Raw genomic sequence first — 21,407 nt, forward strand, 5'->3', positions numbered from 1 at the left:
AATTGAGATGTGCCATGAGTGTAAAATACACATTGGATTTCAGAAACTTAGTACCAAAAAAACAAATAAAATAGTTCATTAATATTTTTATATTGATTAGCTGTTGAAATGATAATATTTTAGATACGTGGGGGTAAATAATATATATTAAAAGCAATTTCATTCATTCCTTTATACTTTTTAAAATGTAGTTACTAGAAATTTTGAAATTACCTGTGTGCCTTTGTATTTCTGTTGGACTGTGCTAATATAGAGCTTTGCAGTCCAGTGCTGAACCGTGACATCTGCTGGCTGCAATGAAACGAGCCCCACTGAGGGACCACTCTTACAGGGCCCAGGAACCTACAATCTGCAAGTAAAATCTTAGATATCCTGCTGGGTTTAGAATCTCTTCATAAACTTTGAGACATTTGACTTAAACTTGCCTATAGTGTTAATTCATATTTCTGTAACTTCCCAATACAATTATCTTAAAGCAAGAAATGTATATGTTCTTAAAAAAATATTTTTAGAATATCGATCTATCCGTAGCTTCACCTAGAGAGGACTTTTGAAAGTGCCATTCTGTGTTTGTCTTATGGCCATAGTGGTCATCATATTTCTAAAATAGCAATTGGCCAGAGGTTGAAATTTTGAAGACAGAGGAAACCCTCATTAGCTGAATGGGGGAGGTTGGGGCCTCATAAGGACCCTCTTTCCAGGGCTTTCAACTGTTTCCACTCATTGACGTATGTGAAAATGCAAGAAAAACAGTATTTTATTTTTTAGTTAAATTATAAGTGAATTTGTTTCAAAGCTGTGCTTAAGTTCTCAAGGCTGGAAGTTCATAAAAACAACTCAGTTCCCAGTTAATAATAAGACTGGCAGATGCTCATTTCCAAAAATCACACTTGCTGAATGAGTAGACCCATCATGTGTCAAAGCCCATCTTACCACCTGTGGAAGCCAACTGCTGTAAAGTACTCATCATTCCTGGATTCTGTTTGTATGTTGTGCTCAGAAGGAGGTCAAAGGAAGGTGCTAACTTATTCCTGTCCTAAGTTAAATCCATATGCAAGTGTAATCATTCCCAGATAGAGGGCTGCTCATGGTAACCATGTCAGGACCGTACTTTACTGAAACTTTTGTGGGAGAAATATGGGGGTATAATGGTAGGTGGCAGGCATTTCAAGGTTGATGTTAACACACGGTCACAGGACTAAACTTTTCCAACTACAGGGAATGGTTTTATTTTGTTTTTAAGATAGCATGACATGTACTTGTGGAGTTTGGGAAAGCAAGGCATTGTTGAGTTTAATGATGCACAACTACCTGCGATTAATTGAATGTCCTTTCTACCAGCTAAGTTTGAACTCTCCACTAGAATAATACAATTCCAATTCCTAAGTGAAACGGGGTATAGAAAGACAGGAAGTTTATTGCAATTTTTTTGTTTCTGTAATGAAAAAAATGGAAACATGCTGTAATTTAATATTGGTAAAAGTTGAATCAACATATGTCTCAGTCTGCTTGAGAAAGTAAGGAAACTTAAAAGGGCACATAGTTCTAGCAAAATAGTGGGCATTTTCCCCTGCCTTCCAAAGAACCCTGATAATTAGTCAGACTTGAAAATCAGTTCCCAAGACCAGACATATCCCTACTTTAGATATTCTAGTCAAGGATACTCTGTCTCATTTCTGCCCACATACAAGCCTTCAGAAAATTTGTAAAGTTATATGTAAAGTTCTAACATCGCATTTATGACACAGTATTTAAACAGTCGGTTTTCCCCTCTCACCCACCTTGAAGGTTTTTCTCGCCTTGGTACCCCTGTGGCCTAGCACAATGCACGACACCTGGTGGGCAGTCAATAGATGCGTACTAGATGGGTGGGCAGGGAAGCTGCTGCAGACCCCAAGCCTGTTTTGTGCCGTGGATCTCTCTGGCTGTGTCGTGTATGGACTCCTTCACAGAATAATACTTTAAAGTGCATGAAATGAATGCACGGGATTACCAAAAAAAATCATACTGAAGTATAGTTACCAAGATATATTAAAAGCAAATTTGTGATATATAATTTGTGCATCTTTATTAACAAACTAAATAATGAGATACAATAGCAGTCAGAATTACTATTGTAAATATGTAGTGATGTGTATAAACTTTTAGTTACTTAAAACAATTTTGCTGTGTTTGAAAATTTCAGTAATTTTATAGATGACAAAAGATAGGTATTTCTAATATTTCTGTGGTTTGTTGCCTGTCTTCATAATTGAAGGAAATACTAAATTATTGTTAGAGGTTAGCAAAAAAAATGATATATTCTCTTTCCCATCCAAGTTTACATTACTCCGCTCCCCTCAACTGCCACTGCATCTACCCATGAAACTGCGTGGACCTGTAGATCCCAGGTGAAGAAGTTGCTTTGAGGCACTAGAAAAGGTTACGGAGCATGGTATTGTGGTTTGGGCACTGGCCTGAGAACAAGAAGCCATGATATGCTACACTAAAGAGACTATTTTGAGTTGTTAGGGAACCATTGAAGGATTTAAGGAAGGGGGTAATAATCAGGGTGATACTCAGAATGTTTGACAACCATATGACATAACCACTGACCCATCAGAACATATGCCATCTGTGAACAAACAGCCAGTTCAGAGGTGCCAATTCATATCAGTTAGTCCTAGGAATGTGGCTAGATTAACCAATGAGAGGGATTATGTGGGGGAAAATGTGTATCAGAATGTTGGAAAAGAATGAAATTTGAAGTGGGAAAACTCTTTAGAAGACTTTTACAAGAACGAAGGCAGTGGAATTGGGGATGAAGAACAGGTAGAATTTGGAAAGATTTAGGAAGTAGAATCAAAGACACTTAGTACTCATAGGATGTGAGAGAATGGAGATGGAGTCTAAGATTATTTCTCTGTATTTGGATTTTGTAACAAGATAGGGAATATGGGAGAAGTGCCAGCAAGTTGTGGGAGCTGGTTGAGAAAGTAGTTCATTTTGGTACTTTTGTTTGAGATACCTGTGGGACATCCAGGGGGACACATGTCTGGCAGGTAGCTGGATATATGGGTGTGAAGCCTAGAAGAGAAATCTGGGCTGAATTTTGATTTGGGAATGATGAGGATATATTTGGAGTCATGAGCATGGAAATAGTAACCCAAGGAAGTATGTGGTATAAGGAGAGAATACATCTAAAGGTTGACCCTTGGGAACACAATTTAAAGGTTGGGAGGAAGGAGAGGAACTAATGAATAAGGCGGAAATGGAAGGGGGAGGGACGGGAATGAGAACCAGGATGGAATAAACCAAAGTAAGAGAATCAACTGTACATTTTCACCACCCCAGTCCCAATCCTTCTGGGAGCCGCTGGGGTATGCTCTGCATTATGAGGCACCTGGTGTGTCTGAGGCAAATAGGAGGTCAGCATTCCCGTTCTGTCATTGTTCTCAGCTATAAGGGGATGTATTCTCATTCAAAGAAAAGTGAATTAGTGTTTGGTTTAGAAACTTGAAGTTTTCATTTAAAACTCACTTAGGAGGGAAATTCTAAACTGCCGTGACCATCCTTGGCCTAGGCTTATGGAAACAGCTGGTGTGTGCTACTGCCAGACCAAATCTGAGCTTCACTATCAGTCAATAGGGGTCTGAAATTGTTCCCAGCGAGAGCACGTGAGACGCTGCTTTCTGATGAAGGTGGGCAGTGGTGGAAGGACTTCCTGCAAAGTGGTGCTGCCCCTGCCCCCAGAGGGCCAGCCTGGGGCCAGCAGTGTGGTTGGGAAAGGGGCAGAGTGTCCTCAGGAACAGGGACCCCTCTGCTACGGCTCTCCCCATCCTGCTTAGCCCGCCTGAGCCCAGAGGCGCATGTTGCCTTTGGGAACAAGCAAACCTTGCACAGTTGTTTGCAGATCGGGGCATGCAAATCCTTCGGACATGCACACGTCCCGCTTAGTGGAGCATAGGATGTGCTCTCTGGACCAGCTCACCGGGACTGCCTTTCCGCCAACCTCGGTCTGAAACTGATTGTGTTAGTTCTGCCTGTTTAATTTGAAGCCTGTTCAGAATATCATAATCATCCCGGAAGTAGATAGGTTTGTTTGTATCTCAATCACTTTGACCTTGAGCGCTTCATTTTAGGCACTCCTTCGTGTCAGCATACGCTTGAGTGTTCTAGTGGAGCGTGATCGGAGGGGGAGGAGCGTAGCGGGGAGCAGAGTCTTCAGAGGCACAGCCCAAGGTTCACACTCCAGCCCCACCATGTGCTTACTTACGTGACCTTGGTTAAGTTGCTTGGCCTCACTGTGTCTCCTTTCTTCATCAATAAAATGGTTTAATAATACTATTTACTCTCATACAGTTGTTACAGAACTATAATGCTATATGCAATTCATATAAAGACCTTGCAAGAGTGTCTGGCATGTACTAAGCATTCAATGAAAGTTTATTATTATTATTACAAAGTTAGTTATATCCTAGATATGCCTCTGAGTACTTTAAAAAGACTTTGCCTAACTTTTCCTCCCCCTGCACACCCCTTCAGATATTTTCATTCTATAATGAAAGATTTTGGTAATATTAAACACGTAGCCAAGTGACCCTGGAATGCCCCAGTCCCATTCAGGCCACTGCTTCCCATAAAATGCCTAAGGGAGATGTTGTGTAGGAACAGCAGTGAAGGAAGACACAGTAGTACTTAAACTTTACCAGGACTTGGGCCCAGTACGGAGAATTCAGATGAGCTGGAATTGGCCATTTCTCTAAGTTAGTTAAGCAAGACCCTTCCCAGCACGTCTGCCAGTTTCCTGAGGCATATAACCAGGGAGAAACAGAAGCACAGGAGGATAAATTTGCTCCCAGTGCCTCATACTCTGCTGCCTCACCAGAGGAAGATAGATGCCTTGGGTCAGCTTCTCACTCCAGACCCAGGTAAGAAAGAGACGAAGCTAGTTACTCTGGAAGGAGCAGTGACTTCCGTTTGGGAATGAGCAGGTTCTGGCCCTTTACACTTGAATCGTGCAGAAAGAAGAGAGCCCACTTTGCAGGGCTTTTGATGCATGATTGTTCCAGCTACTGGAGAGTAGCCCAGCCTCTAACCCGCTTGGACCTCCCACTCCTTTCGCACCCAGTTCCCACTGCTCCCCTAGATGCTTTCAGGGGGAGCAGGGCTCGGTGCTTATGAAGGATTGTGTGTTCACGTCTGTCCTCAGCCACTTTTTTTAATTTTTAGGGATTTTAATTCCCTTTTTTTAAAAATAAATTTATTTATTTTATTTTTGGCTGCCTTGGGTCTTCGTTGCTGCACGCAGGCTTTCTCTAGTTGCGGTGAGCAGGGACTACTCTTCCTTGCGGTGCGCGGGCTTCTCATTGCAGTGGCTTCTCTTTTTGCGGAGCACAGGCTCTAGGTGCGCAGGCTTCATTAGTTGTGGCTCACGGGCTCTAGAGCGCAGGCTCAGTAGTTGTGGCACACAGGCTTAGTTCCTCCGCGGCATGTGGGATCTTCCTGGACCAGGGATCGAACCCGTGTCCCCTGCATTGGCAGGTGGATTCTTAACCACTGCACCACCGGGGAAGCCCTAATTCTCATTTTTTTAAGAATGGTAATTGAGCCAGTTCTAGATAAAAGAAAGAAAGGAAACAAGGTAAGTCGGAAAATGAATTTTCTAAGCTATCTCCCTTTCTTCAGCAGTTGTTCAAGTTCTTAAAAATGGTTGCTCAGAAAGGCTGCAGTGAACTCTTAAAGCTTTGTGACTGCTACCTCTCTGTTCCTGAGAGGGATGGATTTTCAAATAACTGAAAGGAGATGCTTATGTTACAGAACAGGTTTCCTTTAAGGTTGCAGGGTCGAGGCTTAAGTGTCTGACTTGGCGGGGAGGGTGGAAGCAGCAGCCTGTCGCTCCTGTGCAGCAATTCCTGTAGTCCCCGTTGACGACTGAATAGAAAGAAGTAATTCAGATAGAGATTTTGTTTTCCAGTTTTATTGAGATAGAATTGACACATAACATTGTATTAAAGTGTACAACGTAATGATTTAATACATGTATATATTGCCCAGTGATTATCACAAGTTTAATTAACATCTATCACCTCACTTAATTACAGTTTTTTTTCTTGTGATGAGAACTTTTAATGTCTACTCTCTTAATGACTTTCAAATATACAGTATAGTGTTAACTATAGTCACCATGCTGTATATTACATCCCCAGAACTTATTTATCTTATAACTGGAAGTTTATACCTTTTGACCACCTTCACCCGTTTCCTCCACCCCCTACCCCCTGCCACTAGTAACCACCAGTCTGTTCTCTGTTTCTGTGAATTTGGTTTTTTGTTTTAGATTCCACATGTAAGTGAGATCGTACAATATTTGTCTTTATTTGTTTGACTTCACTTAGCATAAAATACCTTCAGGGTCCATCCATGTTGTCGCAAATGGCAGGATTTCCTTCCTTTTTTGTAGCTGAATAATATTTATTATCACCAGATAGAGACTTCTGTGTGTGGCTTTTTTCATGTTTAATATTTTAAGATGTTGATATATCATTGGAAGTGATTTTTGTTAGTTATTAGCTAAATCAAATATATAAACTTGTATCATAAGGTGGTTTCTAATATGTCTTTTGTTCTTAAAATAAATCCTCTATTAGTAATGCATAAAAGCCAGCAACTCAGTGTGTACTAAAACAAAGCTTTGTTGCATCAATCAGGGCAGAAGTCAGGTTTTCCTGCTTCTGGCTCCTACAGTACTTTGTTCATACCTCTCTCTGCCTGTTGTGTTTAAGGGCCAGCTTGTACATGCCTGAGTTCTTCGCTACTCTGGAGCTTCTCCAGGGCAGAGCTGTCTTACTTCTGAATTTCAACCACTTAGCCAGTGCCAGATGGGAGATAGGTTTAGAGTCATTTTGGGTGGAAATGCTGGGAATCTGCAGTTTCAGGAGCAAAAAGTTTAAAAAAAAAAAAAAGCCATTGGAAAAGACGACTGTGGCTGCTCTGTGGGGGCAAGCTGCAGCAATTTGCAGGGACATTTCAACAGGGACATGTCTCCTTAGGGGCAACTGAAGAGTTAAAGGAAAATATACCTGTGAGCACAGAGACTATCTGTGATAACTGTGGTTATCACAGTAACCATAATTCCACCTTACTGTAGAAGGTACACAGAGAAAAGCAAAATCCTGGGCAATCAAAATCTAGAATTGAGAAAATTAAATGTTATGTTTAATAGAGAAACAATTACTTAACATAACAATTTGGAAATAGAATAATTTCCATCTCAATAATGTATACTCTTTATCAACTCTCATGCATATCAAAGCAAGTGCCAAGGAGAAATAAACTAGGAAATAATTTATTTTCTTGTAAACATTTGATTTAAACATCCTTCTGATAGCCTGAGATCCTTGGTTAACAATTCCAGTATTTTCATCACCCCCGTGGCATGCAGCACCCCAGAAGAACTGTATACATCAACTTTGTGCGTGTCGGTGATTGTCACATTCAGGTAGTTTTCATAACCAGTTCAAGACCTCTCAGTCTTCAGGTTTGTGTTTTCACACCATGGTTCAATTTATTCTTAATTGTAAATAGTAGTAAAACGTACTGATTAGGAATGCCATCCCTGGATTTATAACTCAGTTTTTCACTGGGTTATATTCACTAATTGTTTCAACTTAAGCAAGTTAGTCTCTCTAAGCCTGTTTCCTTTTCTGTAAAACAGGAATAAAATACCTTCCTCAGAATATTATTATAAGGACTCAGTGAACACAAAACTTAGCATAGAGCCTGGCAAATCATTCTCAGTTTTCATCAGGTCATCGTTATTTGTTGCGAATCATTTTTACATATCGACGTAGTAGTAGTGTACACTCTTCACCACTACGCTTTGGTGTCCGATTATTTCTTTCTTTCTACCTCACCTGTCCTTCCCCTTCCCCCACCACTACCACCACACACCCCATACTTTTCCAGTTTCCTGTTTCAGGTTACAGGTGCAGAGTCCTCTGTTCAGATCTATTGCCTGTGACTTGTAATCTGTAGGGATCAGGAAGTATCTTGAGCCAGTGTATGTAAAGGCAATAGAAATAACCACGTGTTTGACTTGTAAGCCAAGATTTTCTTACAGAGCCCTTCTTCTGAAGAAGAACTTAAAAAAACAATATAAAACAAAACAAAAAGACCTTACCCCACTATCACTTAGAAACGTAACCAAATACAGCCCCCTCAAAATGATTACAGTATGGAGGATTGAGAGGTAAAATCAGATGAACATATGGGAAATCTATGATCCTCATTGTTACGCTGTCTTGAACACTGACGTCACTTTGTGTTGAGGTTCCTAGCGTATGCCTTGGGCAGCGCGTGCCCCATAACTACTTGGACAGGACTTGTCTCTTGACACCTGAAGGTAGGGGTGGGTTCCTGTAATCCATATTTATTACTCCTGCTCAACTGTCTGATACCTTCATGCATGAGGGAAGGAATGGCGTTTCCCCAGTGCTAAGGCTCATCAAGCTGGACTTCTCAGTGGAGACAGTTCCAGTTGCAATTGCCTCACTGAAAAGGAAACGCTCCATAGAAATAGTCTTTGAAGAGTTAGGCAGAAAGTAACAGCAGGTGCCACAGTGATGCTTTCCTCCTTGTCAAAGAGACTTCATTGGGGGAGGTCTTTCCTGCCTTGCTTTCCTTCTAGTTGACCCTTTTGTATTAGGGTTTTTCACAAGACCTCACCACCGTAGCTTGTACTGGTGTGAGGGCTCCCAGGGTACCCTTCTCAGTGTCCCGGTGTCTTCGGGCAAGAGAGTGCAGTGGAGCAGAGGAACAGACCTGATGGACACGAGCCCAAGTCTGAATTTCGCATTTCTAGATTTCTCAACACTGTTTCATACTCTGAGGAAGTGCTGAACAACTGTGCATAATGACTGTTCCAGATGCTATTTCCTGGATATAATTTAAAGGATTCTTGGTGCTAAGAGTAGGGAGTGGTTTAGAGAGAATCTAAAGTTATTAGCCCTATTGGTAGATCATTAATGCCTGCGGACAGCTTGTACTCGCAGCAGTATTGCAAGGGGAAGCTGTGGCAGGGTGGTTGCTGAGAAATTCTGAGAAATTTATTTTTTCCACAACTGGCCAGAATAGTCCCCCACTGGTCGTGAGGTTGCAGCATTTTAGAGCTATAGAGAGAACGGCACCAGGAGGAAGAGCCAGGCGACTGCCAGGCTCTCCTGTTCTCCGGGAATCAAAAGGAACTTCCTACACTGCTGAGAGCCCTGGCAAAATGAAGTGTGGCCTGGGGCCTTTGGTGTGCCAAGAAATGGTTGTAGTGACAAAAACAGGAGAGTAGGAAGAGCAAATTCAGTGAGAAATCTGTGAGCCACAGATCCTTTGCAGCTTTCAAAACCAAAGCCCAGGTGAAAGCCAGAAAAATCCCTATGAAGTGTTTTGGAATAAGTCTACAACTCAAAGTTTATTTGTTAGTAATTGACTCTCTGGAGTACTACATTAAATATTCTCCTCTTTAAAATGTTTTTTAATTAACCATCTCTTTAAATGTTGGTTACATCATAACATTACTGTAATAAAAGCTGGTATTTTTATAAGAGTGATCTCACCTGTCCGTATTCAGATAATGGATTTAATGATCCAAGTAGAAAATTATCCAGTGGGCAATAACATGTATTTCCCATATCCTCCTCCCGCCTCTGTTTGATCCCCTCCAATCTCTTCGTCACTGCAGCTGGAGTAAGTTTCCTACCATACAGACTTAATCACGTCACTTCATTGTGTGAAGTCTTTTGTTAGCTCCTGTGGACTTCAGAACAAGGTACAACCTCCTTAGTGGGGCACAGAGGCTGTTCATGACTTCATCTCTCTCCACCAGCTCTCCAGACTTATCTCCCATATTCCAGCCTTTTTTTTTTTTTTTTTTTTTTGGCTGTGTTAGGTCTTCGTTGCTGTGCACGGCCTTTCTCTAATTGCGCGAGTGGGGGCCACTCTTGGTTGTGGTGCACGGGCTTCTCATTGCGGTGGCTTCTCTTGTTGTGGAGCACGGGCTCTAGGCGCACGGGCTTCAGTAGTTATGGCGTGTGGGCTCAGTAGTTGTGGCTCGCGGGCTCTAAAGCGCAGGCTCAGTAGTTGTGGCGCATGGGCTTAGTTGCTCCGCGGCATGTGGGATCTTCCCGGACCAGGGCTCGAACCCGTGTCCCCTGCATTGGCAGGCGGATTCTCAACCACTGCGCCACCGGGGAAGCCCGGCCATTTTAAATTACTTCCAATTCCCAAGCGTGCCATGCTCCCTCATACTTCTTATTTGCTTGGTATACTCCCCACAGTGTGCTCCCCCAACTGGAAGACTCAACTTGGACATCAGTGCTCTAGGGAACCTTTGCTGCCCACTGGTTCCCACCAGATGCCCTTATCCGGGCTAATTGTCTTGTGTACGTGGTGCCTCCAGTCCTTCCCTCCCCCAGAGACTGTCTTATTATCTGTTTTCCGGGTTCCTAATACAGAGTAGATGCTCAATAAGTATTTGCTGAATAGATTAATGATTAAATGTTTGAATGAGTGAACAAATTTGGTGTGTTATGGAAACTACAAGTGACTGTAACTAGCCACTTACGGCATAACTCTTTTTTTTTTCAGTGATAACGGATGTCAGAGGGGCCTTAAAATTTAGTTTTTGGGTTTTTTTGGTAGAAATTACCAGTATGTACCCTTCTGAATAGGATTTCGTTTTTGTTGCCTTTTTTTTTTTTCAGAAATACAGAAGTAGAACATAGTTTTTCAGTGAAGAACAGCAGCTTAGAGCTAGACGTAGATATAAAGATGTGTGTGTGTATACGCTTATAAATGTATATGTGTATATACACATATATACACATATATATATACATAGGTGGTGTATATATGCTTATGTGCCCATACATATGTACACATATGTGTGCATATGTACACATTTGTATGTGTATATACATATATGTGTATGCATGAACATGTGTGTGTATATGTGTATCAGGGATTGGTACAGATCAATAGTCAATAAGCGTCTTAGTAATGCCTCAAAGGAAGCTCTGTCTCCATCCAGCCTGCTTGCTGTCACCTGAAGTATGATTGTAACACCTCCCCACTGAATCAGCACACTCTCCTGCTACCTGGAGCCTATTCCTAGAAATGTCATAGACACTCTCAGGGTTCTGATAACATTTCATCTGCTACATTAAGAAGCAGAGTCCATCTGATTCATCTTTGCATACATCCAACAAACATGTCCCATATGCCTAGCATGTGGCTGTATGAAAACTATTAAGTGTATAATGAATGGTTACTAGTTACTCAGTGATTATGTCTCAATAACTCTTCCTTGCCCTCATCGGCCAACTCTCCAGTGTCCATCTCAACCTCAACATACACAACTTTGCTGGCGAGTCCTTTTAGTGAATCATGGGTGATGTATCACACCAGGCTCTCCCTACATGGGTTTCTTTCCATCAGATGCCAAGGTTCACTCCCATAAACCATGAAAGCTCACTGCCTTGAGAGAGCCACTCTCTGCAGGGAGCCTTGGGACTCGCTTATAGGGCCAGGTGCAGGGGCTGTTTTCAAAGCATTACAGGTTGCTGGTGTCATATCCGTGTTGGGAGGGGAAGTGTTTTCTAATAAAATGTTTTTGTCTTGTCTTCTAGCTTACATTTTACTATGGTACTATAGATGCTTGGTGTCCAAAAGAGTACTATGAAGACATGAAGAAAGATTTTCCAGAAGGAGATATTCGACTCTGTGAGAAAAAAATACCTCATGACTTTATCCTCTATTTTTACCAGGAAATGGCAGACATGGTAGCTGACTGGCTAAAGGATGATCTGTCCAAAATATAAATCCTGACACAAGGAGCAAGCACTGACAGCTAGTACATAAAGCCAGTAGGTGTACTTAGTAGTAAGTAGTATACTTAGTAGGTAAATGTTTAATTTTAATGTTGGATATTAGAAGAGAAGAAAAGTGAGACCCTCTTGGCTTAAAAACTATCAGCTCCCAGCTCCCCATGCTACAGACTGAAATAAACACAGTTGATCAATATTCCATAGGATTAACAACACATTTTCCAAGACTCAGGGAACACAGTGATCTAAACAAAGTCTCTTATGTTTGCACGAGATGCCCAGTGGCACCATACAGTTTACTTTGGTAGGCAAGATCCTTGCAGACAAAAGGAAATCTAAATTTAGTTGATTTTAATTGAGTTACAATGTAGAATAGGCTCCCCTAGAGAAAATTATGAAAGACCTACTAGAAAATGTAAGAGACCGGTGAATGTTAAGTGTGTAGTCGGATATGTGAAGCATATGAGATCATGAGAAGGATACACTCAAGTCCAGTAGCAGGAAGTGATGAGCAGTGGACCTGGGTCTCTCTTCAGGACAGAAGCTGAAGGTCAGCCCAGACTAACTTTGCACAGGTCTTGGCTGAGATCATCAGAATCAGACTGGGTATCAGGACAGCCTGCACACCCCACCTGTTACTACCTTGCAGCATGTCTCCAACCACCAAGTCAGCCTTCTGTCTGGCCGCCAGTGGCACAAGCCCCAGCAGAGCCAGTGGCAGGGGAAGCACTGCTTGTCTCCTTTCCCGAGGAGTGTGACTTCCCGGTCTGCCTGCAGTAGTCAGCAAATAAAGCTCGTCAGACATTCCTCTGGTCAACTAACAGCTAATAAGAGTTATTGAAGGATCCCGATTTCTGCCTTCCTCCACAGACAGCCAGCAAGCTCTGGCTGTGAGCTCCCTGCAGGCTGCTCTTCTCCAGAGCCAGGGTGGGGCGGCCCTAGGCTGTCCCAGATCAGCCTTGTACCTGCCACATGCAACTGCCCCTTCTGTAATTTTTTTCAGTCAAACTCCACTGAGGACCAGCAGTGAACCAAGTACTATAAAGGCATTGTGGATAGATTGTTAGCTACATTATGATTCTTTTCTTCTGAAAATCTTCTAGTAAGTAATTTTTGAAAGGGCATCTTTAAATTGCTGAATAGAGAATTACCATAAATGATTTCTCCATTAGTTTTGTTAGTTGGAAAGAAATTGTTTTACTAATGAACCAAAACAACCCATTAAATTATGTGAATTCACCCTCTCCGGGCACCTTGAGGTCCAGTAAAGAAGAAACTTGTTCTCTGGCCTAGAGTGGGCTAACAGTATTGCTTCCTTCCCTAAACTGACTCAATCCTGGGACCTTAGGAGCCAGTAAGTCCCGCTGACTGCAGAGATGGTTGATGATAGATAGAAACATTCCATTTTCTCCTAGAGGACATCCCTCATGGTGTCCCATTCGTTAAGGACAGTGGGATGTTGTCCTTCTTCTCAAAACCTAAAGCCCCCTGATGAAAGATTCACCTCTGATATGCTGCCAACCCAGTGGTGAGCGTTGTATGAGTTATGACCCTTTGGCGTGGCTTCTGTGTCAGAGCAAATGACTTCTCAGAGGGGAGGAGCCAAGCTCCAGGCAAGCAGTGCTCTTGGCCCCAGAAAGGAGCCAGTAGATGCCTAAGCCACTGGGGCAAGGCTGCATACAGAGTCCTTATTGGCAACTGTGTAGGGAGACCTTCTAGAAATCTGATGTTAGGAGCTCGGTCTCATGGCTCTGAAGTGCCTTGCATACAGGAGATGCTCAATAGTACTAACCCGAAGCACTTAAGCAAGTACTGGGTAAATCATGCCACTGGAATGAAGAATAACATGCCCAGCTTTTCTTTTAGCGTTACTTTACAACATTACTTCCTATTTCAGGAGTCCACGTGTATGAAATTATGTCTGATAAACCAAAGGCTACCAGAGCTTAAAAAATGATAAGAAGTAAAATGATAAAGTAAATTTCCTGTTTATCATCTAAGCACCAAATGAATTTCCAAAATAAGTGTTTTACCCGCACTTTCTGACCTTGCCTGGCCTGATCTCTGTGTGTTGGGGGAGGAGGGGTACAATCTTGGCATCCTCCTGAGTTAGACTCGGGTCAGAGTCTCTCTGTTAAATTGAAAAGCCACTTTCTCAGTGCTTCTTTTAGAGAAGGAAGAATCAGATTTCAGGAGATTGAAGTTCATTTTATTTCATTAGGAATTAAGCAAAAATGTTTCCGTGCATATGTATGAGGTGATAGGGTATGTGAACTCTGGAGGCCTTACTGTCTGTGTGATTTTAGACAACTTCATCTAATTTCTCCATGCCTCAATGTCCTCATTTATAAGATAGAATTACTAATAATATGTACCTCATATTGTTGAAGAATTCAATGGGATGATTAAATGAAAGCATTTAGCACAATGCCTGACTAAGAGTATCTTCTCAATAAAGACTGGCTATATTAATAATAATTATTATTAAACATCATCATAATAAAAAATAAAAGACTAAAGTTGGTAAGCAGTGGATGAAATCCATTTTCCAGAAGCATTTCTGCCTTTATATCCCAGTCAGCCACTTGAATGGCCCTTGTCAAAGATTTAATAACTTCATCTGGGGTTATCTAGGGCTGAATGAAAGGCCTAAACTGGAAATCATGACCATTTGTTCCCAGTCTGCTCTGGACTGTGGGGGAGAATCTCCAGAGGCAGCCCCAGTGGCTTTTCGTGGCCAGGTGTCCAAGGCAGCAGCCCTCTCACCATTGGCCTCTCCACTCCACCCTTGGAGAGCCAGTGACCTCCAAAGGCTTGGTTTTTCAGTATCCTACATTATATTAAAATTAAATTTAATTCCAGACGTGAGGAGACACAACAACTTAATGTAATACCTGATTCTGGATTAGATGTTTTTGTTATTAAAAAAAAACTGTTAGGACAGTTTGCAAAACTTCATTGAATGGGATCTGAAGAGTAGATGGGAATAAGAGACCAATGTTAATTTTCTGATTTCACTGGTTGTATTGTGGACAAGTAGGAAAATGTCCTTATTTGTACTGAAGACACACAAGTGTCAGGGAGCCATGGGGCATTATGTCAATTTACTCTCAAATGGTTCAGAGAAAAAGAAAGTTCTTTGTTCTTGCAACATTTTTGTAAGTTTGAGATGATTTTGAAATGTATACGAATAATTATTTTAAAAAACAAAAAACAAAAAACCACACTCTCCTTCTGCATCTGTCTCTTATTGCTTCTTTTCCAGAAAGTGAATTACTTCTTCTAGGAAGTAATTGAAGACTGGGGTTCAAATCCTGGATCTGTCATTTATCAGGTTTGTGATGTTCAGAGGCTTAACCTCCCTGAGCCCTCTCCTTCACTCCCCCACTGGCCCTCATCTACAAAAGTACTTGCGTTAGCTTTTGGACTTCGGAAGGGTTTTTGTTTGTCTTTAATGGGGTCAAACGAGGTCTTGCATATAGTATTTAGCACCCTGTCTGGTAGATGCTCTATTAAATGGTACCTAAAGGAGAAGGATAGCAAACGTGTTTGTCTTTTACACTCTCTTCTCTTTGTTGCAATGGAGGACTCCTCGATATCCCAGCTTCTGCAGTGTTTCACCCAGCCTGAAATTTGATTCTCATCGTCTCAGCGTTTCTGGTTCATATTGGTGAAGGAGGCCACTCGCTCACCTGATACAGCTTTCTGACCCCAGGCCATTGCAGGCCTCTCACACACAGCCCAGGACACCCAAACATCCCCTCGAGGAGCTTATATAGTCCTTTGAAAAGATGTAGGAAGCAAAGTGTTTCTTAAATAACACGAGGCATCATCTTTGTTCCTGGCCCCCTCTTGCCAGAGAGAAGAGACGTCCTTGGACTTCTCCTTTCCTTGCTGGGTGGGGCCTAAGGAGCGGGCAGTGCCTGGGACTGAGTGAGCTCTGTGAACTGGTACATCTCTGAGGACTTGAGGCAGAAGCTCTCCTGTAGGAGTGTCGAGGACAGGGAAGATTTCCGTTCCCAAGGGGCTGAGATCCCTGCCTCTGTGCCCTGGAGGTGTAGGGGAGTGATCACAGTGGCCCACGTGGGGAGCCGATGTGGGACATGGGTCTGTCCTCTCCAGCAGGCTGAGGGCATCTCCAGAGCAAAACGGTGAGGGCCGGAGAAGGCTCCGGGTTGCCGCAGTTCTGTAAAGAGAAAACTGCTGGAGGGAGGGTGTGGCAGGGCTGCTCCTGGTGCCAGAAGGACAGGTGGAACTTGGGTGGGTTTGGAAGAGAAGAGAACAAGTCCAGAGAAAGAATGTGCTGCTCACCCTGCACTTTCACAGCGTCTCATTCAGGCCTCACAGTCGTGTGTTACCACGAGGGTGCCAAGCAGGTGACGTGCTCAAGACCTCACAGCTACTGAGTGACAGCTGGGCTCTGCCCCAGCGACACGGCCTCAGCCCTTCCCATGCACCGTGCTGCCTCCTGAAGGGGACAGCGGGCAGGCGGCCAGAGGAGGGGAGGCTTGGGGAAGAGGTCACGCGAGGGCCGGCGAAGGCCAGTTTGTCAGGGGAAGGGAAGAGGAGAGGGTTGGGAACAACTGAGTGGCGTCAGAAGAACAGAGGATACAACAGACACGGCTTTGGGGTGCGGGGTGCGTATCAAGCAGCAGCCTGTGCGGGTCAGAGCTGGGGCTGAGTCCCTCATTCCGGTCTCGGCAGCTTTGCTACGGCCACCGGGTGCTCCAGATGCACTTACTTCCCTCTGCTCCTCCAAACTTGTGCTGTGCCCTGAACCTTTGGGATCAACCGCTCCAGCCTTGAGAGTTCCTGTGCCTCGACCCTTCCCCAAAATACAACCGCTTCTGCCCCACAGAGTGGCCTCTCTCTCTCTCTCCCCACCTCCTCTCTCTCTGTGTCTCTCTCTGTCTCTCTGTCCTCTCTGCCTCCCTCTCTCTCTCTGTCCTCTCTCTCTGTCTCTCTCTGTCTGTCTCTCTGTCTCTGTCTCTGTCTGTCTTCTCTCTCTGTCCTGTCTGTCTCTCTCTGTCTGTCTCTCTGTCTCTGTCTCTCTGTCCTCTCTCTGTCTCTGTCCTGTCTCTCTGTCTCTGTCTCTCTGTCTCTGTCCTCTCTCCCTGTCTCTCTGTCTGTCTCTGTCCTCTCTCTCTGTCTCTCTGTCTCTCTCTCTGTCCTCTCTCTCTCTGTCTCTGTCCTCTCTCTGTCTCTCTGTTTCTCTGTCTCTCTCTGTCTATCTCTATCTCTCCCCCCTCCCTCCCTCCGTCTGAACCCTCACGGTCCCCTGGTCATGTCTCTATTTTCTCAGGGCTTATAGAATAGGGCCTGTCACACAGAATAGTCAATAAATATTGTTTCCTAAATTAATAAAAGTTGCTGCCATAGGCAGCAACATAGCATAGGTTGCCTAATAGGCAACCTCTCCAGAAATACAGTTCCCTCAGTCGGTCAGACTATCAGGGAATCACATCGCTGGGACTCCTTGTCCCTCAAAACTGAATATGTAACTGGACGTATGACATGGACTTGCTATTTTATCCCTTAAGCATTTCCTCAGCCTTGCTCTGCACAGTTGGGTCAGACAGATTCCAGGACATAGACTGTTCACTATCTGGCACTAGCAAGGCCACGGCACGTCGTGGCCCATTCTTCAGCCCGTCCGGCTGCAACTGTTACTTCCATTCTTCTATGATTAGAAAACCTCTGGAGTTTGGGTATTAGCAACTACCAAGTATGCGGTTATTATTTGTTGAGCGCTAACCCTGTGCAACACCCCAAGTGGGAATTACAGCAACAATACACGAGAGCCCGCTCCGGGACAGCAGAGCGTTTTCATTTTGTATCGCATTCCTCAGACACTCTGGCAGAGGGGCTGTGCTGACCTCCCCACACTGGGACAGACTTCCTTGCTGGGAGGGTCTATGGGAAAATTCCTCTTCCCGGGGATGGGAATGTGACCCTGTGACTGGGCGTCCATGACAGCCAGGAGTGCGGTGCACCTGCAGGGCCTCCCTCCCTCACAGAGGGACCAGAATCCCACCTCTGCAAACCCACTCTGCTCGGGCTTCGCAGAACATCTGGGCTTCCTCCCGCTGGCCGCGGCTGCAGGGCCATGCACCTGCATGCGATTAGGGCTCAGCAGACGCCCCCAGCCTCACGGTCGGCGGCTGCACACTGGTGACACATCACAACGGATGAGTTTCTCCCCAGATCACTGTTCCTTCTGAGCAGAAGAGCTTCCCCGGGGGCACAGGAGCACAAGGCATCCACAACCAGGTCAGGCAGCTCTGCCCTCAGCAGGGCAGCAGTTGGTGGCATCTTTGCTTTGACCTGCCTTGGAGTGAGCAGAGAGCGGGCATTCCCAGGGATACCAGGGCCGGGGGAGCGGAGAAGTCAATCTTCGCCTCTTTTTAGCGTCAATCGTTGCAGGGCCTATAGACCGTCTCGCATCAGTGTTCGGGAAATAGGATAAAATTTTAAGTGCCACCCCTGACTTTGCTTTCTCCTTGTAACAAGCCCTTCTCAACTGAAAGTGTACTCCTCTAACCACAGAATTCCGGGGTAGGTCAAGTGGAGAGTGAAAAATAAGAAAATGAAGAACTGACCAAGGATTGTTAAAGCAAAGCAATGTAAGACTTTACACTTTTCAATGGCAGAGTCATAAAGCTTATACGTTTACAGCAACCTGCCAAATGAGTGAGTTACAAGGTGCATTTTTATTCCAAAGAAAGAGACTCCTTTATTTGGTAGTAATGAAAGTAAGAAGCAAAAAGGGAGCAGACTTTCTTTCACCAGAGCAGGACACATGACCAAGGGGACAGGCATTAACACCCTGCAGGAACATTGGATTACAGCGGATGTGTGCTGCCATCGCTCTGCGAAAAGGTGTGTCACACTGGCCCGATCCATATCCCAGAGGAGGTGATCCTGGTAACAAGTCATTAGTGAGGGCAAGTCCTTGTCATCTTGCCACAACTGCTGTTCCATCACTTATCCTCTCCCACAAATATTTAGGAACAGATGAAATAGCTTTCTCCTTCAACTATAGGAAACAGGTGTGAGAGCCAGGGCAGCAGTGGAAGGCTGTGTGGTCGGTCCTCTCTTGCCTGGTCTAGGAGAGATGCTGAAGGAGCCAAGACAGCATCACAGAGCACACATCTTTGTACTTGTCCAGAGGAATACCGAGCAAAAGTATCCTGCCAAATTCGCTGTAGGACTTTGTTGGTTTCCCTAGAATATGTAATTGGCCTTGCAGAGGAAGCTGCTGCAGTTGGCTTCTGCCACTGGAATTCAAAGGCACAACTGTGGCCTCCAGAGTGGGAGTGCTCAGGCTTTCTAGATCCTGCAGCAGCTTGATATGTCTGAAAACAGAAAACCTTTCCACTCACACTGTGCTTGGAATGACAACGATCACTCATTACAAATGCCAGCGCTCGTTTTCCAAAGAGAAAATGTTTTCCACTGCATTTTGGCCTCTTCTCCCCCGAACCCAAGCTGGATTCTTCTACCTTCCCACGCAGTGTCTTCATACGGTGTGGGGCTGCACAGCGTCCTACGCAGTGTGACAACAGTCACAAAGACCCAGGAAGCAGCAGCCCCATGCCTGGGGCCCCCATCCTCCTGGACTTAGAGCCTGAGGTGTTTCAAGGGGGAGTGGTCAGCTTAAAGACTCATGGGCCCAGAACCCCTGTTTCAATGCAGTCACGCCTAACGCCTCAGTGGTTGGCTGTTGTTCTTAACATGGGAAGGCCGGATCTCAAAAAGTAGTTCTTTAAAGACCAGTCAGGAGCAGTTTTATCAATAAAATATTTAATCAACTTATCTGTACAAAATATTAAGATGGTTAATGAAGAGTACACAAGCATGTTTAACAAATATATACTGCTATATCATTGTCAAGAAAAATAGAGATTGCTGTTTTACAGTTCATTTACATTTCATTATGTACATCTATTTAAATTTGAGAATACATATACACAGTGGATTTGTACCTGCCCTCAAAGGGTTCCCTGCTGGCCGGCCTGGGCACGGGGGCAGCGTTCTCGACGTCAGCTTGCACTGCCCAAATGGCCAAGCAGGGCAGCAGGGAGCTGGCCCGATCTCCAGCCCCCAAGCCTCGGAGTTCTGCCCTGGCCGAACCAGAGCTGGAAAACAGGTGACAAAGGAGATTCCAGCTTGTGTTAAATGAGTTCAAAAACCTCTCCCCCTTTCCCACCTTACTCCCAAGCCAAGCTGAGAAATACTGTGTCATTGCAAAATGAAAGGGACTTCTATCCCTCCCCCCAAATAATTAATTTTGTCTTCAGCTGCTGAGGGAATGGCGTGTCATTGAGCTGTGATGGCATCACCGTCACTTCGAGTTTTGCCCGTTTCCTTAAAATCACAGTATTGGAATTGGAGTGTGTGTGTTTGTTAAGGGGCAGGGTGCCCATCACATCAGATGCTGCTGTCCACCCAGGGCCCGCTTAAACAGCACCGCAGGTAAGCTGGTGCAGGACTTCTGCAGAAGCCTTCAGGGTGAGAAGAACTGCTTCTTTATATATTAAAAAAAAAAAAATTCTATCCAAACTTTTCAGAATCCCCTATTGTCATCTGCTAGAGGACAAGTAAAAATCGTAAAAAAAAAAAAAATCCTTGTAAAAAATCAATAACTTTTCATTTGGGGTGAAATATTTGCAGCTAAAAGACCTAAAGTGACTCGATTATGATTCTTTGTCGTAAAAAACATAAAAGCTGTTCGCACTACAGCATAAAGCGAAATACCAAAAACGAAACAAAACGAAACAATGACTCTAAGGATGCTGGTATTCAATCCGTGATTGATCCAGGTGGAGCGTGACCGAGAAGTTCCCCTCTCCAGAGCCTCTGTTCCTGGCTTGGAACTTGAGTATTTCCCAGCCAGAAAACACATTTTATCACGAGCTTGCTTTCTCCCTGAACTGTATCATCACTTTCGAAACAGAATGCTGAATGGCTGACTTTGCTCTGACTCTGACAGGTCCTGACCCAGAAATACAAGTTGTAAAGAAATAAGCCCGACTCATGCGTGCACTCCTTCCTCAAGCCAGCCTGCTCACCTCAAGCCAAGCTGCTGCTGCCCTGAGCCACAGGGATACGTGCATCTTTTTCTGCCCTTGGCAGCCTTCAGTCACTCAGAGATAAACATGCAGACAAGGAAAGGCCTTCGACACACCTTGTCAGTGCTTTTCAGACCCACTCACCCCACTGAAAAATCCGGGTGAGGGCCGCTCAGGGGTGAGAGGTCTGAGAGAAAGCAGGCTCGTCAGAAAGAATGTACAAGAGGCACAAGTTGTGTGCAGCTGCACTGAACCACCAGCTAGAGGCTGCCCTTCCCCATCCTGCGGCCCAGGGAACGTGCTCAAGGGAGGTTCAGCCTGTGTGCTTCCGACGGGTTTGTGTTTACCTCCAATTCCGCAGGACTCCTGTGAATAAGCCTGGCAGGGTGGGAGTCTTGTCTCTGTCAGCCACGAGCACACCTCAGCCCCAGAAGGCTCAGCCGAGGTTCTAGATTCTGGCAGCCAAGGGTCTGAGCAGAGT

General features: G+C 44.3%; 1 protein-coding gene across 5 annotated transcripts in view; it reads left to right on the top strand.

The window, feature by feature from the left end:
* Positions 1-20,480, top strand: part of LDAH (lipid droplet associated hydrolase) — a 100,370-nt gene extending 79,890 nt beyond the window's left edge. The window contains exons 7-9 of one of the 5 annotated variants that reach the window (XR_014235279.1): positions 11,658-11,894; positions 15,121-15,189; positions 18,366-20,480. Coding sequence is in view for 3 of the 5 variants with exons in the window: in XM_082358446.1 (XP_082214572.1) it covers positions 11,658-11,849 (192 nt within the window). In the remaining 2 variants the exon portion in view is untranslated. Of the gene's footprint in view, positions 1-253; positions 6,989-11,657; positions 15,082-15,120; positions 15,190-18,365 lie in introns of those variants that run through there. The other 4 variants (XR_014235280.1, XM_082358447.1, XM_082358446.1 and 1 more) reach the window with 4 other exon arrangements.
* The last annotated feature ends 927 nt before the right edge of the window (positions 20,481-21,407 follow it).

The sequence above is a fragment of the Balaenoptera borealis genome (assembly GCF_965194805.1).
Source record: "Balaenoptera borealis genome assembly, chromosome: 15".
NCBI classification, from domain to species: Eukaryota; Metazoa; Chordata; class Mammalia; order Artiodactyla; family Balaenopteridae; genus Balaenoptera; species Balaenoptera borealis.